Source organism: Diachasmimorpha longicaudata, chromosome 15 (genome assembly GCF_034640455.1).
Source record: "Diachasmimorpha longicaudata isolate KC_UGA_2023 chromosome 15, iyDiaLong2, whole genome shotgun sequence".
Classification (NCBI taxonomy): domain Eukaryota; kingdom Metazoa; phylum Arthropoda; class Insecta; order Hymenoptera; family Braconidae; genus Diachasmimorpha; species Diachasmimorpha longicaudata.
This window is the reverse complement of record NC_087239.1, coordinates 5,533,551-5,558,091: the sequence shown is the minus strand read 5'-3', so window position 1 is coordinate 5,558,091 and position 24,541 is coordinate 5,533,551. Positions and strand designations below refer to the sequence as shown.

The following is a 24,541-nucleotide window of genomic DNA, read 5'->3' as shown; positions in this document are numbered from 1 at the left end:
CAAAATTTATTCAGTACTTAACAGCCCACCCTCCGGCCATTTCTCCATTCTGCCAATAATGAAATAAATATGACAATAGCATTGGATACGACCGAGGACAAGGTCTTGGTGTGGGGTATCCGATAGTGATCAGTGTCTCGATATATTTTAAAACGCAAAATACAATAGCCCATGGGAGTCCCCTGTTGATAATATTATCATGTAATTCAACGATATTCTCCGGGATCTTGCCAATGGTTTACGGTTATTTTTTTATTGTTTTTTTCCATGTTCAGGTTATCCTAGAAAACCACAATTACGTGTCGTTGGCGATGGGGAAGAGAGAGGTGCTCGACGACAGCTGTTGCACACTGTGCCAAACAGAATGGCAATTGCCGTTGTGAAGTGAAAATTTAGGTGTTATTATTGGTTATCTTGTAACTGAGAGCTTGAGAGAGAAAGTAAAACTGTCACGCCCCTGACTAGACCAACTTGTTGTAAATAGGATGGGGTGAAACAGTGGAAAATTACCACTTCGAGTTGTGCAATCGCACGATCTTCCCAATGATAAACGAAAATTAATTTTCAATGGGAATTCCCATCGATGCAGATGTTCTAAAAAATTGTTTATTGTACTCGAGAGGTCAGAGGGGAGCAGATCTAATTAAAAACAATCCAGTTTAAAGATTTTTAAAGTCTTAACTTTAGAAAACATTAATTTTATTTCGTTTCAACGAAGTCCCTCATTTCCGACCCATTGAACACTGATGAACACGGGTTCATTTCAGTGGAAATTAATTCCCTAAAAGCCACCCCATGTGAATGTACCTACGACACACCTCAACGCCACACCTCATTAATTGCCATTGTCAATGCGCAAATTACGATTTTAGGGGAGATTTTCATCACACGAGTAGTTTCCATTACCCAAATTATTTTTCACTCTCAGTTCATTTAATTTACCGAGTGAACAGACTCATTTCCCCGAAGGCAAACCCTACAAATTCACAGGAACAATTTAAAATAGTTTCGCAATTTAAACTTTAAAAAGTCATGCAACAGAAAAATTCAACTTGCGGTCGTATGCACTTCAATTAACCAGGACAGATCGTTTACCGTATCTTCATCGCGTGCCTGAGAAATCCAAATTGTGTGGTACACTATGCCACGAAATGTTTCATACTGCGACGATAAAAACAACCAGAATAAAAAAAAGCAGAGTAATGTTTCTCCACTGGGATAATTACATCATTCCCCCGTAGTTTATTTTATAATTATTCCGAGTGTTTTATAATGAAAAATCCAGAAAAACTGAGAATGAAAATTCGCTATTTAAGAAATAATTTTCAATTTATTCCACCGGAGATTCGCTAAATACCAGCGAACGATCGTTTTACTAAATAATAGTGGTCACTACGGGGCTGGAGAGGGTTGAAATATTCTTATCACTAAAATAATTCCCCCGAAAAAATAACAAAAAATCAACTCAACATTTTTTCACTCAACTAATTACGTCATGTCCTTGTATAACTCATTTTACAATTATTCCGGGTGTTTTATAATGAAAAATAGAGGAAAAGCGGCAATGGCCGATTGTCGGGGTGCGTAAAATATACGAGTGAAAACTTTATGAGGCTCAAGAGCTCGCAGTCATACGCGTCTAATCGCCGAGTTATCATCTCGAGAAATCTTAATATGTCAGGGTAGTTGGTGTGGTACACGCCTATATGAAAAGCCTACGGAAGTATATTATATTGCCGTGTTACTGGGGCGCGTGTGCGTTTCGAGTCGCGTGTTTCACTCGAGGCTTTTCATTCTTTCAACTCACCACCATAACGATCGTTTATTTCAAACAGTCCTTACTCCCAGTCTCGGAATCTACAACATGATTTTATTTTTCACGATCAATCTATTTTACCTCGTCATGTTATTCTCTTGCATGGCTCAAGTTAATACCTAAAACCAATCCGATGAAATTGCAGGATAAAAATACTTATTTGCTTGAGTTGTTTGTCATTGGGTGCCATCAGCGTTAATAACTCCGAGTCCGTTATGTACGCATTTACCCGTGAAAACGAGAAACTCCTGGGTTCGTGGATTATCAATGGGGTAATGTGGAACGTCGACCCGATTTTTGGGCCTCAAGAGGTTTAATAGGCCTTGAAATGCACTATTCGAAGAGAAAAAATTATAATATAAATAACATAAATATAATAAAAATTTTGCCGAAAAAAAACGTTTGAAAAAAAAAAACGTCTCGTGGTAGGACCTCGTGACGATTATGCGATTCAATCACCGATAATTGGCGCACGTTGTGCCGATAAAAAAATACTATTGCGCAATGGGTGAAATAGAAGAGGTGAGGGAAGAAAAAAAAAAGGAGGGATTAATGACCATGTGGAGGCGTCCGCTTATTCATCAAACTTCGAGGTCAGTGGGACGTAGCAGAAAACCCGTTAGAAGTTGAATATTGTTGAAAATTAGCCGCGCGTTTACGCTAGGTGCGAGATTTGCCGAGTTCCCCAGACATTACTCATGGAAATGATAATGGTATCCCAGGTAGGAAAAAACGAATGGGCCAACCTTGGTACAAGCACGGCCGCCGAGCTGCCGTAGCTCGGCACCCGGGCTCCAGCCAAACTCGCGCCGAACTTGGCTAGACCCTGGGATGATAACACGGGGCCAGGCCTGGGACCGAACTTTGGCCAGACTTCGGTCGCCGTACTTTGGCCGCACTCTGGGCTTACCATTCGGCCCGAAATTGGCCCAGGCCTGTTGCCGAACTTTGGCCGCACTCTGGGCTTACCATTCGGCCCGAAATTGGCCCAGACCTATTGCCGAACTTTGGCCGCATTCTGGGCTGACCATTCGGCCCGAAATTGGCCCAGATTTACGACCAGAGCTGTGGCCAGGCTCCAACCGTTGCCTGTATTGGGTTCAGAATCACCAATAAATATATGAACGGTATATCTGATAAGCAGACATGTATTTATTACCTTCAACATTATACAGAAAACAGTTTTATTATGTGACAAAACTTATATTTAAATTTATTAAATCTATTGACAAAAAAACTCAGCCAATCAAAAACTTTTTTCCTCCTATCGACATAGTACATGTTTTCATCCGATTTTGGTTGAACAGTTAAAGATATGCAGTGTTTGTATCTCCAATTTTCATGAAAGATAATCACAACTATGAGATTTTTCCGCGAACAGAATATGAAAACTCAAAAAAATGATTGCAGGTATAAATTGTAGAAAAATCTTTTGTGGATTATTTTCATCCGCTTTTAAAATAAATAATCTACGTAGATCATTTGAATCCGAAATTTAATACGACATACCATATTAAGTCTTAATAAACTCTCTCTTACAATCTAATAATATTAGCAGTCAGTCTTCAGAATTCGAAGATTGTATTAACAAAATATCCAACAAAATAACGCACCAATGTTATTTTTTAAATTAGTAGTTTAGAATTGATAAATTATCGTGCTTCAATTCAAGCATGAAAACAGTCATTATAATAGCAATATTATGGATAATTTATTCCGCTATGGATGATAAGAATTAATTCTTATATCCATAGACAATTGCTGATACGAATTATCCTGATAAGAATTATTTTTTCATCTCGGAAAGACGTCCTTTTTTTACAATAATGTCTTCTCCATCTGCAACTCCGGAACACAGAATGATATTTAGTTGCATTGATTGTGTGCTAGTTCTATATAATATTGCTTATTATATTCACTCTTTCAAACAAACTTAGAAATATAAAAAAGTCTTGGATAGGATTACATATAACTAATTAATTTCAACCCTTAAATTTGAAATCTTTGGGGAATATGGACGCAGTCCGATTGTGAAACTTCAACCTTATAAATATTATTTGACTTGAATCACCAAATACTGAAAACAGCTCTCAATGGCTGAAATTACTTTCATTAGAATTTTTCTTAAAAATTAAAAATCCACTTATTATTTTTCCCTTTAAACTTTTGGACATAATATTTAATCCCTGAACCAACAACGGATATTTATTCCCGTGATCTAACTTATGAGGAAATGACATAGAAAATACTTTATTATGCTAAGATACATCACATTTTCCACACACACACACACACACATTCACATTTTTTTCACATTTTTTTCGCTGCCGTGTAGTCTTGGGTATTGATGTGTAACCTTCACTTCTTAAAATGGCTAACAATTCATCGATTGCTTCTGCTGTTGTAGCTCTTCTGAATTTCACTGCCCATTGATTAATTTTTTGCTCCATTCCCCGCGGTTCCAATTTGTCCAGAGTTTGTGTATTCTTGTCTCCAATGCTGTCAGTGAATACTTTGTTGAAATCATTGTCAATGTCATCTGAATCACCATCACAACCTGAGCCCCCAAGAATTGGTTCATCCCTGTCTCCAACGCTGCTATTGGATTCACTGATGCAATCATTAAGATGCTTATACGAGCCACAATCACCATCACCACCCGACCAACTATCACCACAAGCACTAGCATTATCATCGAGATGTCGAACATCGACATCTCCACTAATTTGATCCACAATAGATCCACTACGGATAGTTATTTCATTGGCTGTTGGCAAACTAACCTCTTCCTCATCGGCATTATTGCGTTCACTGTAATCCGGAGTTTTTTCTTTAGCGCCTTCTACGTTTACAGATTCTTTTTTCTTCAGTTGATGAAAATGTCTGTATTTTTTAACCCGTGAATATGAACTCTGAGACATATTACAATAGTAAAAGAGTAATATTAAAATAATAAATTGCCGCACACGACACTCATGTCTACTGCCACAATCAGACTACTCAACACGCCATCTTACGGGCTGTTGTCATAGAATGTGTGGTATACGGTGATATCCACGCATATTTTCCCCTGAAATAGTATGTTCAGAAGAAATAATGGTACCTTCGGAAGAAGGAGAATCAAAGGACGAAAAATTTAGTGAAGGAACATTCCCCATGAGAATTCAATTTTTGGAATGCTGTTCCATATGGGACCCAAGCCTGGCAAACCATGCCCCTTGTCTGCCTGGCCATGTCTCGGGGCAAGCTTGGTGACCCAAGCCTGGCAAGCCATGCTCTTTACCAGTCTGGCCATACCTCGGGTCAAGCGTGGTTGCCCAAGCCCGGCAAACCGTGCTCTTTGCCAGTCTGGCCATACCACGGGCCAAGCTTAGTGACCCAAGCCTGGCAAGCCATGCTCTTTGCCGGTCTGGCCATGCCTCGGGCCAAGCTTGGTGGCCCAGATCTGGCAAGCCAGTCTCGTGCCAGACCTGGCCCGTTTCGTGGACATTGGCATTTCCTACCTGGGATATAGTGAGATATGGGCAGTTCTACCAACACTCTCAGGCCCAGTATATGTTCCCAGAGAAAATATCCTTGAAACGCTCGGCTTTTAGAGATTTCCAAAAAATTTATCAAAGATATAAAAAAAAAAATATATATCCAACCGCGTGGACTAACCCTGACTGACTAATGTTTCCTCGAGTCTCGCATCTCCTCGCTTTACCCACTTTCCAATGATTAATTTTATAATCATGGTTATGAAGTGTTTGATGTCTATTTCGTACAGCAGCAAGTGGAGGATGCAGTGATGATACAACCAATGAACTTGGCCGCAAAGCCTACATTATTCCTGATCGAACGGATGACCGCTCATCACTATCTCTCCTTTCTCATCCTACATCCGCCCGACACCATTCATATTCCCCGAGTTAATTAATTAACATGAGTTTGCATACGATAAAATATATTACCATCGTATTTGGTCTAAGGGGTCAAACGTCGCTAGGGCGATTGCCTATTACCTTTGAACGTATTTAATTCCAGCTTTGGATTCCGCTATCGGGCGGTCAGACAACCCAGACGATGACTCGACCCTGGGCCATCCCATGACTATCCATTTCGATAAATTACCGCCCCCCTCCCCCCCCCCCGATGATTTAACTTCATCGGAACAACTAACGCAACTGTTTCGCACTTTGTTCGATGATGTCCCATGCGAATAACGGTCACAAATGAACAATAAATGTGTTATTCCTGCCGGATGGCCATCCAACCCCATCGGTGAGGTACACAGGACACGATTCTACCTTTAAAAAGTCTTTCTTACTCAATCAACTGGCGTCATCGGGATGCCATCCCGCGGCGAATGGAATTGCGGCCGGCGCGGATAATGATGGGTAGGAAAAACGTTTTTCACTCGTTCAAAAAAATGATTTTACTCTGGGCATATAACCATCCATATAATGGACATGGACACAGTCGTAAGTTGGATGTACCCAAGGAAACTGCCATTCGCTCACCAAGGTCGTAAGGTATGTTTAACTACAGGATTGCGACGTCAAATCATAATTGCTGAGGTATATTTTAACAAAAAAAAAAAAATAAAATAAGTGTGACATCACATTATCAAACGCGCAATATGAGAATGTGAGCGGGTATTCGATCGCGGAAATTTTTTTTTTTGCTAAAATTCTCATTTTTATTAATTTTCTCCAAAATAAATAATTCGGTGGCCTCAGGCGATGGCACAGATGGCACGCAAAAAATTAAAAAAAAATTTGTTCAATTAAAAAAATGATAGATAAACACATAAACAAATTCGCAATTATCCGTCTAATCTTCCAGCATCTCCATTAGTACAAATGTACGAGATACACCGCGGAAACAGCGTTGTAATAGGACACGCCCGTTGACTACGCACGAAACATTCTCGATATGCATTAGTAGAATGTGAAAAAAAGTCAGAAGGTAATCAAGGGGATAGGAGTGAACAGCCTGGACACGATAGGGTGGTAGGGGGGGTAAGGTCAGGGTGTGTGGCACGAGTCCCCGCAATACAAAGATCAGTCAATTATTGGGAAATAAATTCAATTTGACGATAAAATAATGGAATCTGTACGTGATTTTACAGAACAAACCCACTCCCCCCCAACGAGTTGAGTTCAGTAATTATGAGCTTGTTTCCCCCCCTCCACTGATAAAGAATAATATTCTTTCTCCCGTGTCGGTTATTTATTATTCAAGTTTAGTCTGGTGTATTAAAAGTGTCTGATGGTGTGTATCATATCGGTAGGAGTTATACAAGCGAAGGTGGACAGTGTGTGCAGTGTGCATCGCAATGCAACACTAGGCTGTATAAAACAAGTTGCCATACATGGGGTGACCGTCAGCACTGTTGGCCATGCGGCGATTCTCTGGGGGTTATATTGCTTGACCAGGAGACGCCATGAGAGCCTAGTAAACCCGAGTAAACTTTTACGATCATTTTGAGCGTTATATTTGTTACTATTTTTCTCACTCTGTCTCGGTAATATCAGCCATTTACATTGGATAGAAATGTACTAATTACCGCAAAATATTATCAATTTAACGATAATTTATTTGTTGATACATTCATGGCAGATGTGAATGTCTAAATTTCGTAGAATTTACCCTATGAAATTATTAAAAATAATCGTCTACACGAACACGTCATGAATCGACTAAAAAAAAAATTCTAAATCAGAAATTTGATTCCTATGAATGTCCTGCTCTTAGGGTTCATCAAAGTCAGCGGATAATTCACAATCCTTTCTCGGAATTGAGCAATAATAATTATTGATAATAATTCTAATGTGGAATATCGTAAGAATGTGCGAAGAACGTTAGTAATGGTCGATGAAATAATGCCAACAAATTACTCATACATCCAAGTCAATTTCATGGTGGTATGAAAGGTGGTGAACAGGCGTGATGCTATTGAAGTGTACAAATGCATCCTTGCACCTCGTTGAAACTATCTAATGGACATTGATCGATTTACTGTGGAATCGATTGCACCTGGCATTCACGTCAATCATCAATGCATATACATATGCTCACGGATTTTTCATGTACCAAAGAAAGAGAAAGAAGAGAATAGTACGAGTGAGGGAGTAGATGAAAATAATTTTCATGTAAAATTCCATCGTCTTGACCTCAATAAAATATTCAAGTTATCACTGGTTGTGAACTGAGGCACCCGCTTTATTTGTCGTGCCAGATATCTGAGTCACAATCGATCGAGCACTTTCGCAAGTGGAGCGAAAAGAAGGACCGTTGTTCCAGACGATGGGATCCTCGGAGATTCACAATTTCTGATGGTGTCTGGTGACAACGATAAATGCAGCGACAATTTCTCGATTTACCGAGAGAAATATTCGGCCAAAAATTACGTTTCCGTTCCGTTCCGTTCCCTTGTGACAGACTCGTAGTCCCCGCACTTCGTCCAGTAAATAATCCCCGAGGAATTCAATCAATCACTCATCGCTCCGGTGATAAAGGAATTCCCAACAAGATTGAAACACCAATACATAATCTGACCTGGCTTTGTTCTCCGGTCCTTCGCGTGTCGTATGTCTATTCCCCGATGTCGAAGTATTGAGTAACTCTGCTTTCACTGTCGTCTACCCACAGCCAAAGCCCTCCGTGTTAAATTCTTGTAGCAAGCTACCAAGAACCCGATTGCTGTTAACCAGAGACTGGTTTCTAGTCACTTCACAATCTGACACCTTGATTGCACTTTATCCAGTACGATATTCACGAAGACATGAAAATATCAAACAAAGCCAACTCCTAGATGACCCGACCAACTCATTCACTCATCTACGGGCGGTGAAAAAGAATAAAAGACTCATCACTGGAGAAAGGAAAGAAAAAAAAAAATGCAGTGCGTTGGGATGGCCGCGAAATACCAACAATGAATGACCTTGAATTTAGCAGAGCGGAAACAAAACGCTCAAGCAATGGCGTGTCCCCGGCCAACTAACAACTTTCTCCCCGTGACGCGTTGTCTCGAGTATCGAAGCGTTTGGTATCTAGGTGAAACATAAATATAGATGTTAAGTTGGGTATTGTAACCAACAATAGTCCATTGCTATGAGCAACCTATGATTTTTGTGATGCAACACTGAAGAATCTCCTCATGATGTCTATCACTTCTTACGAATAATGAATTCAATTTGATTCTACTTTGATTCAGTCAATTTCTCGCCGGAAGAAGCTCCAATAAAATTTAATTAAGGATTATTCTTCGTAGCATTTATCTACTAGATGATTTTCCAAATAATTTAGACAACGCAAAAATTTAAACGATCGTTAATTAATTTTTGAAAATATTTTTCAAAGATATTGAAGTTTTTTTCACGATTTGGTTTGGATCAGACCATAAATTCATTTTCAATCATTAAATTAGCTCATTATAGGGGTTGAAAGAAACCTTCAGACCCCATAAACCGTCAGCATCATTTGTTGAACATTAGCTGTCATAAAAATATTTATAATAATTCATAATGAATATGGGAAGCTTTAATGGTTGAATTATTCCAACAGTTCAATGTCAAGACTAAAGACGTCTCGACTAAATCAGCTAAATGTTCATTTTGTTCCCAAATTACCGCAGGGAACGTCAGAAAATCTACAACGAATCTATCACCAGAGCTGCCAACCATCTTACGAAATCCAAACTTGACTTTTCCCTCTCGTCCCATAATATTCCTTCGAGGACGTTAAAAAATGGAGGCTCTCTCTCACTGAACCCACTGACGAAAAAAGAAATCACTTCACAGTGGTACATATAAGGCAGAGCGATGAAAAATTGAGTATTCATGTGAATCAAGTTGGGACAAGCCCACACACCCAAACGGTACTTCCACAAACCAGATCAACAGTTTCTCACAGCTGTTGTATGGTAACGGATACACAAACAGTACAGCCACCTCAGGAAGATTCATTTAATGTTATTGAAAATATTTTCCCATTACCAAGAGTTATTCTGTTGTACACGATGAATATGTGTAGAAGACATTAGTGAATTCCCACCTGTACCATACACGAATATCACAAACTACAAATTTTATCTCATGAACTAGCTGACCGGGGTACCTTCTGCATGAAAGCAACACTTTACTGCACTATGAAGGGTGGGAGGAGGATGGCAAATAGCCAACGATGACCGTACGAGATAACATTCAGACACATAATAACTAGGTCGTTGCTGCTTCAGACTGGTCTAGGTGTACTGTTATTGAATCGGGGAATTCGTTTCGTCGGTTAATGTTAATTCAATCCCCAGGATCAAAGGACCAAATTTTCGATGCCTCAAAATGTCCAAATACTTTGGCAGAATCAATCCGACGAGATCAGACGGGCGGATCTCTTCAAAAAACCGGACAAACCCAACAATGACATCTCCCAACTTATCGACCTCATTTATAATTATTAAGAGGTACTTGTTGCCTCCTCGACCATAAATCACAATCATCTGTCAAGGAATTACATCCAGATGATGTAGAATGTCAAAGTCATGTCACATCCAACCGAGATACGGATGTCCTAGACATATCCTAACCTTCCGTATCCATCCCGGATAAATCCCAAATACAATGACAGTCAATAATTATTGGAGTGAATTGATAATTACAATTATCAATTCACTTCATATTAATCATATGAATCGTAGAACACTTGAATGAAAATTGCAGCCTTCGTATCTTTCGGTATCCTCACCCTATTCACGACCGGTAAAATTGGTTCTCTCTTCCTCTGAAAAACAGATCCTGTTCCAAAGTATAGTACACGTACATTGGAACAAAGGGACGTGGTTTCACCTTCATTTCAGACACGCTGAATACCCGGATATATCTCCAGTAATGCTGGGCATGAATTCTTCCAGCAAACTCGTCATCCAATCCCACCCCGTATCACTCTCACTCTCTCCCTCACAATTTTACATCGTCTTCGTCATGAATTTGTTAACGTCTGATTCAGGGTTGCAATTCAATGTTGTGGGGCCATAAAATATGGTATTAAATTTTGCGAATTGGTCATTTCGCGAGGAATAAAGTTATTTTTCTTTCCTTCCACCAAACGATGGACAATTTTCGTTGAACTGAGGGGAGGGAAGAAGAGAAAGACAAGATACTCTGACGTTTACCCCGGAGACGATACAAAATGGCCTGCCTACGCACCTGCTTCAGTCAAGTTGCACATACGATGTCTATGTATAACCCTCCATGTACGCAGAAGGGTATATGGAGAGGGGCGTGCACCTTCATTCGACTCGGTTCTTTCTGCAACTTGGCATGCAAGTCTTATCCACCTTCAACACCGCAAGACAGTCTGTCTGTATCTGTATAAATGCATGTGATGCTGCTACGAGGAGGGACACATGAGTGCGTGCCCTAGCATCCTCACTGCACAGATATAGGGGGAGGGAGAGAGAGAGAGAGAAAGAGGGAGTTGATCCTCGAGAGAAAAATTTATTAAAAAAAATATGTTCCCTATTTTTCTGGTGTGATTTGAATATCGACATTGAAGAGGTAAAAAATATATCTCAAAATCCGAAATTTGTATTTGTAGTTGACCGTACCGTACCGTTGTTAAAATATATATTATTATAAATTTTCAAGTTCTGATCTATGAAATCGCATTATCACCGGAATTATCGCAGCGTCGAGTTATCGAGGTTGTTTCATAAATAAAAAATAATTTCACGTGAAAACAGTTCTAAAGCTTCACACAGACGTACAAGTTCCGTTTTCCCTTAAGTCTGTCTATATCGGGCCGCATATACTGCACCGCATAACCGAATGCCAGCCCCGTCTGTCTGACCACATAGGGGGTTTATTCTCTTTTTATGATTCGAAAATTGTGAAGGTAAGCCATGATATTTTGTGGTGGGATAGACGAGCAGAGGGTGTGGAGAAATATCAATTGATGCAATAGAAGATGGTACACGTTGATGAACCAAAGACCTTGGTCTCACGATACAAGAAAATGAGGATCGTCTTTCAGCTGTGGTGGAATTGAGTAATCCAATTTGAATTCATTTGTAGAGATTCGTTTGTCTCTCCTATCCACAGAACATCTGTTAGCTTTTTTTTTTTCTCTCTCTCATTCATTTAGTCCTGCTGAGGGACTCACAAACACCGGAAATGTTCGTCCAACTTTGGTACGTGTAATTGATACCTCGTTAATTTTTACAACGACGTTATAAATCATTAATTTAAATTTTATATTGCATCTGGTCACCGTGTCACTGATGTTTCAGTACGTGACAGAGTCCTCGATTGAATTGAATACGAAGATGGGAAAAGAGAAGAGTACAAAATGCAATTAAACGAGAAACTCACGGACCCGTTAATTATGGAGCCACATTGTTTCTTCAATAGGACACAAGGTCGAGGTGTGTGGATATTTTTAAGATGTAATAAAAATGAAAAAGACTGACTGGACTGAGAGAAAAACGAAGGTCTCGATGTTCGACAGTCTTTGAAACCTTAAGAATGTCAGCGAAAAAATTATTCGATTTTATATTTCAAAAATTCTTCAGCTCATTTCATTTGAAAGTTTTAGACGGAATTAATTTACCATTTCTTGGAATGGAATAATCAACGTAAAAACATCGTTTCTTCACTGATTTCTACCCAAACATGAACTTGAAAGATAAAACTTGACTCATGATTATTTTTTGATACAAACAGTTCTTGTTTGAACAAGAATATTTGTATTCCCTGAACGTGACGATTGTAGACACGTCGCACGAACGACAAATTAACGCATAAGATTAATTAAAAAAATACAAATGACAACTTTCTCCTCGACTAATTCTCATTTATAAATTAAATTGAAAGTCAGCATAAAAAAAACCGGTGAGCTTATTAATTAATATTTCAAGAACGAGACGAATAATGAAAAAAAAAAAACGAGTTGTCGTGACCGAGAAGGAGAAAATGGAGAGAACAAACTCGAGGGAAAGAAGTGTTCGGGCTTTTTATCTCCATCAGCCAATAGTACCATTGTATTACTTTTTACTAGACGGCGACAATCAATTTGAAGAGCGAGAAATGAGAGACCCTTGCAATCGAATTAGAGCAGAACCTGAATTTTTTTTTATTGTCACTTTTTTATTCATCGAACAATTTAAAATGAGCCGATGCATCTTCCATTTCATTCCACGTGATTGCACAAATCCAATTATTGATTATCAACGTCTGCTTCTGAAATAAACTCAGCGATTTGTGATGCAAGATGCAGATACTAACAGGGGTAATGAAAAAAAAAATATATATCCGACATTAGATGACCACACTCGTAAAAAATTATCGTTTGTTGAGAAAGATAGTCGATCCATCCACTGTAATTGGGGGGATAATTGCCAATGGTACGCTCAGGGATCTTTTGAAATTTCAATGAAAAATGATCAACTCAAACCCGACTGCATTGCAGACTCAGTAGACGGAGAGAAATTTTTGATAAAAATTATCCCACTCCATAAAAATTAATCATGAGTCATCGTTACCTCAGCTCCATCTCAAACCCCAGCAAAAAATCATATGTGATGATTAATTTTTACTCCCGACCAGAGAAATTTTATCCTGATGAATTGTGAATTTTACCCTTCCAATCCAATGATTATGATTCAATCACTCCGGTCAATTCCCATAAATATATCGAACGATTGGTTACTGAGACATGAAAAGCCAGCGGTTACCAATGATGATTGACTGTTCTGAATGAATCGATAAGAAATAACTCTAGTGTGTCAACACTCAGCCGAACCAGATTAATTATCAGCTCTGAACAATAAAGTTAAAAAAAGCGTGGAGGGCAATTGCCAGGGAAAAAGTATGGAAAACTCGGGAACTTAACCACTGCCTTTCATTTGTGTTTATCGATGTGAAATACACGCTTCCAATGAGAGCGCTGACCTGTAATAATAATTCCCACTCGATCCAATTATCATGTCAAAGTATAACTGATTCGTTCCCAATTAAAATCCAATGACCGAGGGGAGATCGTCCTTTGTGGTGAAAAAATTAGTGAGAAAGTGGGATTTGATGCATCTGACGAACTTTGGGGACTTCAACAAGAAAATGATGAAATTCCAATTTTCCCAGAAGATTCAATTAAATTACAAAATTACAAAAATAGTATTTTCAAAGGTAGAATTTAGTAAAAATTGATTTTTCCCCCGGAATCAACAGACTCAGTTCATCAACAATTTATCTATTTATCTTCAAATACCAAATAATCTCAAAATCCCTCCCCCAGACTAGGTCAAGACCACCGGATATTTCCACTATGTCCCCATAACCCGAGCCTCACCGCCCCCCCCCCTCGCATAAAAATAAACAAAAAAAAATCCAGAGCTCATATCGTATCGTATGTGCATTTATATCGAGTGAACATTGAAGTGCACAGACCTCTAGCACGTCACCGTCCTTGAACCACCGTCTCGAATGTCAAAAGTACGTAAACCATGTTGAGAATCCCCTATTCGAAGATCTCCGCCATTTTTTGCCCTCCCTCCCCCCCGGCCCTCCTCTCCCCCTCACCCACCATCGCATAATAATGCGAGAACAATGGCGGCGTAAAAAAGCCTCGATTCCCGCCACTTTTCATGTATTTGCGATTTTTACCATCTTTTTACACCCCAAGGATGGCGGTCAGTGAATTCTCGGGAAACCGGTGGCACGCCGACGTTCCTACCATCCAGAGAACTCTTGAAAACGAGTTTACTCCACTGCCAATAGCGCCTGGCACCGATGTATCACGATAATTCCGTGACAAAAAAATCATGCAATCGATAAAATGTGGTAAACTCACCCCAAATAGTCGTCGAGAGTCACCCGTGACCGGTCCAGAAGTCTCCAAGTGTAACAGTTCACTTCGGATATCGAGGAATTATTTATTCACCACAAAAGTAACAATAAGATCACTCATTAAAACCCATTTCACCGTTCATTTCACCGTCAATCGATATTGTTCATTATTTGTTGGCATTGATGATGCGATGGTAGTCGAAGGGGACAAACAAACGTGAGACTGGCGTCCAGCTCCGATGGAGACAACGGACCAATTTCATGGAGGACTGACGCGATACTGAGGGGAGCCCGACTGGAGGTAAAAACACAACCGGCTTTGGCGCAACGTTCGGGCGATTCCGCGAGCGCTCGGCTCGTACCACCGACTCGGCCCCTGTGGGGGAGAGCATATAGGAAAGGGTATACGTGACTTCAACGAGAAATGTTACCAGGACGAATATACGTGTGGTACTGCGACAAAAGGAAAATACATGTCTTCGGGGATATACACTGATAGAAGGCAAAAAAATAATAGTTATTATTAACAAATGGATTTTTGGCGTAGGTTAAGGGCTATTTGTTTGTGTCCAACGTCCGTTTGTCTCTCGTCGACGTATGTTCTGTGAGTATTTGTCGATTTGATTCTCGCCTTTTGTTGACTATTGACAAATATTCATTTGGTTATGATGGCGGTACCATTCGTTGATATTTAGCGAATTTCGTTTCGACTTAATGAGTCATTTTGTCTGTATACGTTTTTCCGCAATAATTGATTGAAATTCCGAGTTTTTCGGAGACACTTCGATAAATAATTGAGGTATCATTATTATTCCAGGTCTGGTGGAGTCCTCAAGTCTATTAACGATTCTCCAAGGCCCCGGGACTAGCCTCACTTCGATTTCCCCATTTTTCCCATTTTCCTCCAGAATTAGGCAACTTTACGAATGATTTTTATGGAACTTTTCCCTCCGCGCAAAATTAGTCCAAAATTCCTGTAAAATTTCCTCAATTACAGCAATTGATTCGTTCAATCGTCGACGATACCTCCTGATAAGGAAACCGAGACGAAAAATAACCCGAAGCTAACGAATATGAACTCCCCAGTGGTGGTGATGGGAGTAGTCGAGCGTGTTAAATAGTGGATGAAGTGTGGGATTCGTTTCGCTCAGACTTCCCGAGACACGATTCTAATTGATACGTCAATCGATCAAGAATTTGATAACATGTCAGTGGGAAAAGTTCATCGAGTAGTTAATTCACCTCGTGCCTTATGAATTCTGCAAACATCGCGGGAAGAGCACCGGACAAATTGAAAAATGAAACTCCTGAGAGGGATCATCTGCTCCAGTGCTTCTGCATCGAATAACAGTCTACAATTTGGCCCTCGTTCGCCCTTGCTCACGTCTCGGTCAATTGTTTTTTCTCTCGTCGTTTTTTCTTTTCCTACCCTCGGTGAGAGAATAAATCTCACCAGGAGCAATGCCAGCTATCTATATGCATTTTCGTCTTTGTTACCCAGTTGTACGTTATTTCGTCTCGACGAACCGAGTCCCCGCGGGATCGCGTTGCTTCCTCGTTTCGATATTCCATCGTGGGATAATTATGGAAATTACGTTTTCGACCGTTATATCAAGTAGCGAGGGGGCGTAAACTCCTTCAGCACTGTGCAATTCGCGTTTCTTCACCTCATATTGAAGAAAATGGGAAAAATGAGACGACTGGAGTGAACGAAAAATTGTCCCTGTGGTGATGACGTTCCGCAAAAGTAAGAGTATCGCGTGTGTTTTGACAATTTACCTACATTCCAGGTCATTGTTGAAATATTTTAATGTTTGTTCTCGCTGAGTAAGAGTAGAAGGCCTTTAATGTAATGGTAAATGAGGGTAATGTCAGGCCCAAAAGATTTCTCTTCGTTATTGTGAGCTGATAAGTTGATACTTTAGAATAAAAACGAATGTAATTCAGGGACAATTAATTTCGTCAACTCTCCGGACAATGGATAATTGTTAAACAATGTCCATGCGATTTGCCATTTTTTTATGAAATGTTTTCACACTCTTATAACTTTCATTTCAGTCCCATTCGGACAGAGTCTTCGGATATTTTGCAATGATTTTATTACTCAAACTTTGGAGATATAAATGATAATTCCGGTGGTGGAATAGTTGGAATTATTTTTATCATTAAAAAACATCGTATCGTAACATAATTGATTGATTTTCATTTTTAGAATATGAGCATTTGTAAATAATTGTCGCCGTCGAAAAGTTGATTGATTTGTACTCGAAATTTTACCAGAAATGATCGTTTAAACACCTGGAAGGTGGATGCACTACATGTACATACAAATACAATCATAAAATGATTTATGATCTACCGTGGAATTGAATAGTTACACAGTGTGTTTGGCGTTGGAGCGTGGCAGAACAAGATCGTGAAAATTCAAGGCGATTATATTCCCTGGCAAGCGTCAACTTCCTTACAAGATTTTTCACAGGTAAATACACACACTCAAGAGGCATATGCCGTGCAACTAAATCACCGAGAGTTTTCATAGTTTTATGCATTGGAGAATAAAAAAAAGGCGCAGACCCATTGTAAAACCTGGTAAATATTACACCAATTACATCCAAAGTTTTAAAGGTTACGAGGAGAGTATGGGGTATACCCTGGAGCTTGTACCTCATCTTCCCGAGAGCTAATAACCACTGATCCTACCCCAGGACATAATTAAATTATTTAAGAATTCCACCTCTCTCCCTGCGTGGGACAATAAATTGTCCATCGTATGTGGTCACGGATGTTAGAGTTAAGCGTGCACGTTCTTCAGTTATGCGTCTCTAAATTCTTTGTTTTTCATTCCCATAACTATCTCTTGGGGTATTCCATAAATTCATCGGGATTGGAAAGGGGGGAGAGGTGAAACAATAAAAGAATTTTCGGAATAACAGACTAGCGGATAATCATTCGAAAAAAAAAATATTCCTGCCATTCAATTATTGTTCTGAACTATTTTTCATGTTTTTCAAACAGTGAGAAATCCCTGGGACGAATTCTCGTGCGCAGACTGGCGATTTTATTGGAGTAAACAGGAATTTTTTGATAACAAAATTCGTAGATTAAAACTATTTTAAAAAAGTTGAAAATCTGATTCAATGAGCTTTGAAGATATTATAAATTTCCGGGATTTTCATAATTTTGAATTAATGTTTCCATTTTAATTGCATTTTCACGACAAATTCCCATTGAATCATTCGATAAATTAATTTTTAGTGGATATTTCAAAAATTTATAATCAATTTCATGGAAAATTATCTGTCAGTATAGCTCAAGTTATAAATTCTCCACTGAAAACCTCATTTCCGCTTCTCTAACGAAACCCCACCAAGAAAATAGAAGAGAGGCAATATTTCCATAAACATTGAAATTATCCTCACTCATCATTGCGAAAATGACATAATGCATCATAATTTAATATTTATATGGTTGGCCTTTTTTTCAGATAAATTTGCATAATATTGTACCGAGCATTATTAACCCATAATCGCAGGGTAAAATTTTCAAACGTGCATATTTGTTCTCTTATTCTGATGTTTTTTTCTCCCCTTTTCATGGCTCAGAGGCTCGTGATGGGGCTTGATCTACGTATGCATTATCGTTTAATGAAGGACCTTGAAAATAAGACAGTAAAACTGTGATTGCAGAGTTGATGAAAATCCGCAACAACTTTTTCCCCTTATTTTCATTAATCAGTGTCTCTAGTAATTGAAATAAACTAATGACTAATTGTTCTCTGGGAGAAAAAACCCGAGACTAGAAACTTTGTGATTAAATTAAATCGTTTATCGATTGAACTGTCGAAACATTAAATTTTTGTTTCGGTGGAAAAAAAATTCTCCCAGTCTAATGATTCAAACATATATTTTATTAATCACAACTGTCAAACAGATGATTCACACGTGTGATACGTATATTAAACGTCCATTAACATTCTCATTCACAGAAATCATGGAACAGAAAGCACTGCAGAGTTAATTAATTTCACTTCTTTGTTCAAAAGAGAAATTACACCAGGAAGGGTTAATTCTAGGAGGCAGCGACTGATGGAATACCCCTTTCACACAACGTGAAGGCATCCACTTTCTATGCAACAGAGATGACTAGGAGTGGCGCACACGCAGTACCAGACTAATGTCATGACAGGCGAGTAGTATTTAATTTTTTTTTTTTACCTCTAATAAACGCTAGGTGATGGGAAACTACTAATTGCCTAATGAATTCGCGCCAACTCGGAATTTTAATTTAAAGGGAATTGTTTGTGCATCAATGAAAATTTTTACCCTTTTGAGATGCCATATTCACCGGTTATTGCGTTATATTTTACGTGCGAAATTTATGGTAATGAGGCATCTAATTTGTAATCATCAACATCAAGTCGTTCGGATTCTTTCGACACACGTGGCAGTGAATTTTGACTTAAATTTCCGTTACACCACACATGAATAAATTAGTCCATACGCAATAGTCCGTGATCATTTAGAAGTCGATGAAATTTTATTATCCGATATTTTTCTGTCCGTCATCATAATTTGTTATGAATAAACGAGCGCCTTTTTTCGTACGGTCGATTCTAACTTTTTTCCTGCAAATCGCGCTAGAAATTAATTTTTTTCCCAACAATTTATCCCATGAAAAGAACTCCATATTATGTCATTTTTATTTATTTGATAAACAATATCTGTAATCCTCCGTCACCCCAGTGATTCATAATTACGGAGAGCTCCACCGAGTAAAATAGTCACGTCCCCGGAAGTTGAATCGAAGGATATTCCACGTATCAGATTTATACGACGAGCGCTGGTGAGGAATGCCATGCGATAACCAACTGATTAATAATAAAAAAAAGTATTGCATAGTCATGGCGCGTTCATTGTTTGTTGTACCTCTCAACGGCGGAATCATCCGGATGAAAGGAAAAATAATGACAAGAGTCGTTGACGTGGCATTGGATGAACGAATATTGATATTATATTCGGGGCTCATCACATTTCCATTCAATCGAACCGCCGGATTTTTCAATAGATTTGTCTTACGCCTGTAGAAGGCCAAAGTCTCAATAGGGAAGTGGATTAAGGCTTTTGACGGAAGACTCGTGACGGAATGGTGCGACGCAAAGTCGAAAGGCAACATTGTGAGACACAAAAAAATACTCAGGGAAGTTAAGGTATTTATGGCGTCATCGGAGATGATAAAAAAAAGTCGAGAACTCGATGATTGTTTGTAAATAGGTTCTTTCATGGATGAAAAAGCTATGTAATAAATTTTAAATAGCTTTGGAGAGTCGTAGCAATTATAGAAATTACTAAAGTGATCGGTTATGCATGAGACTAAATAGGATGCCGATATTTTTATAATTTTTCCTGCATTACCAGCCGCCGGTAATATAGGAAACTTATGGGATTACTGTCACTTGATTTATGAATTTATGCATAACATATGAGTTTTAGAAATTACGTGTATTGTTAGGATTGTTATACGCTATCAGGGACTTTACCCTTCGTTTTGAAAAACTTGAAAAACTTGAAAAAATGGATTTCCAAAAAATGAGGAACTTCTTGACTTTTTAAAATTCTCTTGGACCATACAGTGAATACCTTAATAGCTGATATATCCCTCAGGGGAGACGGAACATATGGAGGCAATAGAATATACAAGTCGTTGATAATTTTCTAGCATGCAGGGCATATATTCCTCCCATTGAGATCCTAATGGTTTCTGTCGTTATGGGAACTATAATTATCACGAAGATTGATGAAACACGATGGACTATTAACCGTGAATGTTGTTCAACAGTGAAATTTCTGGGTGTTAACGTTGAATGTTCAGCGTTAAATAGTTATGAACGCCGGATATTACTGGTGATCCGACAAAAAATTAATTTGAGAGAGAAAATTTGAGACGTGTAATTGGGAGAAATATTTGTCTCTTGATGAACGGATATGTTAGTGTTATTAATTATTTGTTCTAGTGTTTCAATATCAAGAGTTGGATTCAGAGGAGCCGGATTTAAATGAGAGGCGAATGAAATGTCTGACGTCCACCAACAAAAATAGAAAAACGTTTTACGGAAAAAAATAGACGGAGTAGTCGAGTATCCTTAATAATATATAAAAAGCGACATAAAAAATTTGATAACATCTCAACCAATCCATCGCATCCATTAAACATCGAGAATCTTCTCATCGAGATAGAACCAAATATGGCTAAAGACCCTCGAGCAATAACCCATTGTTGAAAATAATTTTTTGCGTTTTTTTCTGACGACAAAATTCGGTTTAAAAAACAGTTGAAAATTTAATTAGGACTAAATAAATATTCTCAAGTCGTAAAATTGTCAGTCGAATGAAAATACATCGCTGCGAGATTGGAAAAGATCAACTGAGAATGGTAGGCGCGTATTATGCAAACAGTGACTTGGAAACTAAAAAAAATTAGAAAATAAAAGACGTTAGAGAGAGGACACCGAGTAAAGTGGGAGTCACGTGTACCGTTATCGGGTTAGAGTAGGTTATATGCCAAGAAGACGAAAGGGCTCGGTGCACGCGGGGGTCATACACATCGTCCTCTTCCCCATACCGCTGTGTGCATGTCGAGTCATCATTAATCAACTTTATATTTTCAACTGTTTTCCCGCGGGGCCCCTGGAGGGCACAATCATGCACTTTATGTCAAGATCATTCTAATAACATTATAATAGTATTATCGTGCTATTTGTTGTGCTCCCTCTGAGCGAGTCACCGACTCCCCTTTAATTGAAAAATCATTATCACGGGGAGATAAGCCCAATATCATGTCGGTGGGCCCTTCTCCAGCGACTTGATCGTCTCACATAACAATTACTTAAATCGAAATTTAAAATTTTATAACTCTTCCCCCCTGAATTCCACTTCCCTCCACAATTACAAATACTATGGTACAATTTCTCCTGATTTTGTCGGAATTTTTTACTCAACTTTTCTCTCACCGCGGTACTGAAATTATCCATTTGAGCAGTTCGGTTGTACAAATTCACCCATGTATCGCTAATTATCCGAGCACTGAAATTTTCAGAGAGTCAGGGGTTGACCCCAGCGTTGAAGTATTTAATTTCCTTGTAGCATAGATCCTCGTAGTAGGCACAATAATAATTACGAGGCTTCAAGAATCTTGAGGATTCACGTGAGAAGTAGGAGGATGCGTGATAGGGGGTCATCTATTCTCAATGTAGAAACAAAAAGTTCAAGTAGGAAGTCGCTCTATTCCCTTTCAATGTCAGACGCTTCACGCAAACCGCAGGAATTCAACGGGAATAGTAACTTTTTTTCTCTCTCTCTCCCTATCTTTCTCTCTCTATCGCACTGTGTTTGATAGATAAAAATTATTCAAATTCACCGTCACTTATTTTCTCGAGTTAAAGCGCCGCTGTTGGCAAATTTTTCATGTCAGTTATCTTGTGGTGTATCCGGAGGGGGTGAGAGGGAGGGGAAACGGTGTATTTTCACACCTGTCGACATCAAGCGATGTGAAATAGTGGCTTGGAAACCACAAGCTGGTGGAAAAAAATATATTAACCACAAATTACTTACCCTCGTCATCTTTAATGTAATGTAAGACAGCCAACGACGACGCCCTTATAGAGTTTCTCGGTGGATTGAGTCTTCGATATGGAGAGATAATGATTACGCTCGTTCTGAAAATCGATTTTCGATTTTTTGTGCATTCACCTGAAAAAATATTGCAAATGTTATTCATTCGATTGAGAGAAGCATTTTTCATTTGAAAAAAATATTTTTATATGAAATAAATACTTCTACAAGCAGCCATTCTTGATCGTAGTTTGCGACAGGTGAGGGTGGGGTAAAATGGACGCTTTGTACTCAAAATATTTTTCTAAGTTAGAAACAGACTCTCCATCTTCGATTACTGTTTATGCAAATTCAGAAACAATCTGCAGTTGCATTATATGATTTTTTTCGAGAAAAAAATGTCACTGAATGTCCACTTCTTTCAAAAAAGTATTTCCAGCGAAAGAAATTTGAAGACTGTGAAAAAATAAATATAAAAAAAAATAACCTACATTTATCCTCTTTCTGATCCCATCTGCGTTCCTTCAATTCAAATTGTTAACACGTTTAAAAATTATTTTTGAATTCAATGCAAAGTCAAACTGTTTAACACTAAGAGGACCAACTTTTTCCAATTTCCTGGAACTCTCGAAAAATTTTGTCACTTTAAAAATGAACTCGTATTTCTCGCCGCAATATCGCACGATCGACAGTGACCTCTACAACCATAACCTGCATAGAGCCCTTCATTACCGACCAGACTATTCTCTAGGGACTTTCTGAAGTCCCTAGATGGTTTTGTGCCTCGAAGTTGGCGGGTGTGAACGACATCCGGATGAATTTGTCGGATTTCGGTCTTTCAGCAGTGCAAGATGGCTGACCAGGTACGCTCCCACATTCGTCGTAGACAAAAACGTAAATTAAGAAGTTAAGAGTGGATTTCAATCATTAAAAATAGCGCTTTAATCATCTACTTTGTTTTGTAATCAGAATCAAATAATCAAACTTGTTTTTTTTAACTGAAAATGACGAATAAGTGAATAATCTTGGTGTTGGGAACACGTGGTTAGGCGTTTGTGGACTCGACATACATAAGGACTCAGGCAAACGGTTTGAACTTCTCATTTTAATGTCTAACATTTCTATTTTTTATTCAGACGGAGCGTGCGTTTCAAAAGCAGCCAACAGTTTTCCTGAACCGCAAGAAGGGAGTTGGACCAAAATCCAGGAAGCCCTCGAGGTACACTCGCAATGTTGGGTTGGGATTCAAAACTCCACGTGAGGCCATTGAAGGTACTTACATCGACAAAAAGTGCCCCTTTACTGGCAATGTTTCGATCAGAGGTCGAATTCTCACTGGTGTTGTCCAGAAGATGAAGATGCAGCGAACAATCGTCATTCGCAGGGATTATCTTCATTATATTAGAAAATATAATCGATTCGAGAAGAGACATCGCAACATGAGTGTCCACCTCAGTCCTGCCTTCAGGTTTGTTTAAAAAATTTCCTCTGCTTTGTTATTTTCTTATGTATTTATCGATTTTAATTATGTTTATATTTGAATTCATCGAAAATCAATTTAATTTCATTCCATAATGATGATATTGACGACGGTCTTCTGAAAGAAACACATCTGAAGATAATTATTCGTCAACTGAAATGGAACCTCTCAAATAATCAAATCCATATCTACTTTATTCCCCACCTTCCTGAACCAATGAAAATTTTCTAATTATTGTTACAGGGATGTGGAAATTGGTGACGTCGTGACTATTGGCGAATGCAGACCCCTCAGCAAAACCGTCAGATTCAACGTCCTCAAAGTAACCAAAGGAACTGGATCGAAGAAGAGTTTCAAGAAGTTCTAATTTTTCCCTTCAACAGCTGATGGTAAATATCTCCCCATTTATCCTACTCCCACCTCTTCAAGTACAAATTATTATCATTACAAAGTATTTTTCATGATGAGTTTGACGACGGTCTTCTGAAAATAGATTGAATGACACTATCGTCTACTGAATTATCCCCAAAAAATATTTTGCCTTTGTTGTTCCCTCTGCAAAACCGATTTTGTAATCAATCTGTTTGCATTTCAGGAAACCACCTGGAGACGATTGCAAGCGCTGATTGATCACCATTCATCTTGACCTAAATAAATTTTTCTTGTAACAACTCAAGACAATGTCAGCGCGATGAGAGAACGATGTTGAATAAATTCCGATTTTCACAAAATTTTTATTGTGTTTATTACCCATTTGTTCTCCTCAGTACGGGGGGGGGGGGGGTTATGCATGAGAATTATCATTTCAAATGAT

The 24,541-nt window shown here is 38.7% G+C and overlaps 2 protein-coding genes across 6 annotated transcripts in view; one reads left to right on the top strand and one right to left on the bottom strand.

Annotated features, from left to right (window-relative positions):
* The window catches only part of LOC135169701 (uncharacterized), a 66,809-nt gene extending 43,876 nt beyond the window's left edge, over positions 1-22,933 (bottom strand). For 3 of the 4 annotated variants that reach the window (XR_010300245.1, XR_010300244.1, XM_064134933.1), the window contains exon 1: positions 14,645-14,919. The gene's annotated coding sequence lies outside the window, so the exon portion shown is untranslated. Of the gene's footprint in view, positions 1-14,644; positions 14,920-22,247; positions 22,386-22,738 lie in introns of those variants that run through there. The other variant, XM_064134934.1, reaches the window with a different exon arrangement.
* A 27-nt stretch (positions 22,934-22,960) lies between these two features.
* Positions 22,961-24,458, top strand: LOC135169720 (small ribosomal subunit protein uS17). Of its 2 annotated transcripts, none has more exons than XM_064134960.1 (4): positions 22,961-23,110; positions 23,384-23,715; positions 23,971-24,116; positions 24,323-24,458. In XM_064134960.1, exons 1-3 carry the CDS (start codon positions 23,099-23,101, stop codon positions 24,092-24,094), a joined length of 468 nt encoding a protein of 155 aa, XP_063991030.1. In that variant the 5' UTR covers positions 22,961-23,098; the 3' UTR covers positions 24,095-24,116; positions 24,323-24,458. The 2 variants fall into 2 exon arrangements, with proteins under 2 accessions (XP_063991030.1, XP_063991029.1); XM_064134959.1 differs by having other exon boundaries at positions 23,004-23,141.
* Positions 24,459-24,541: the final 83 nt, after the last annotated feature.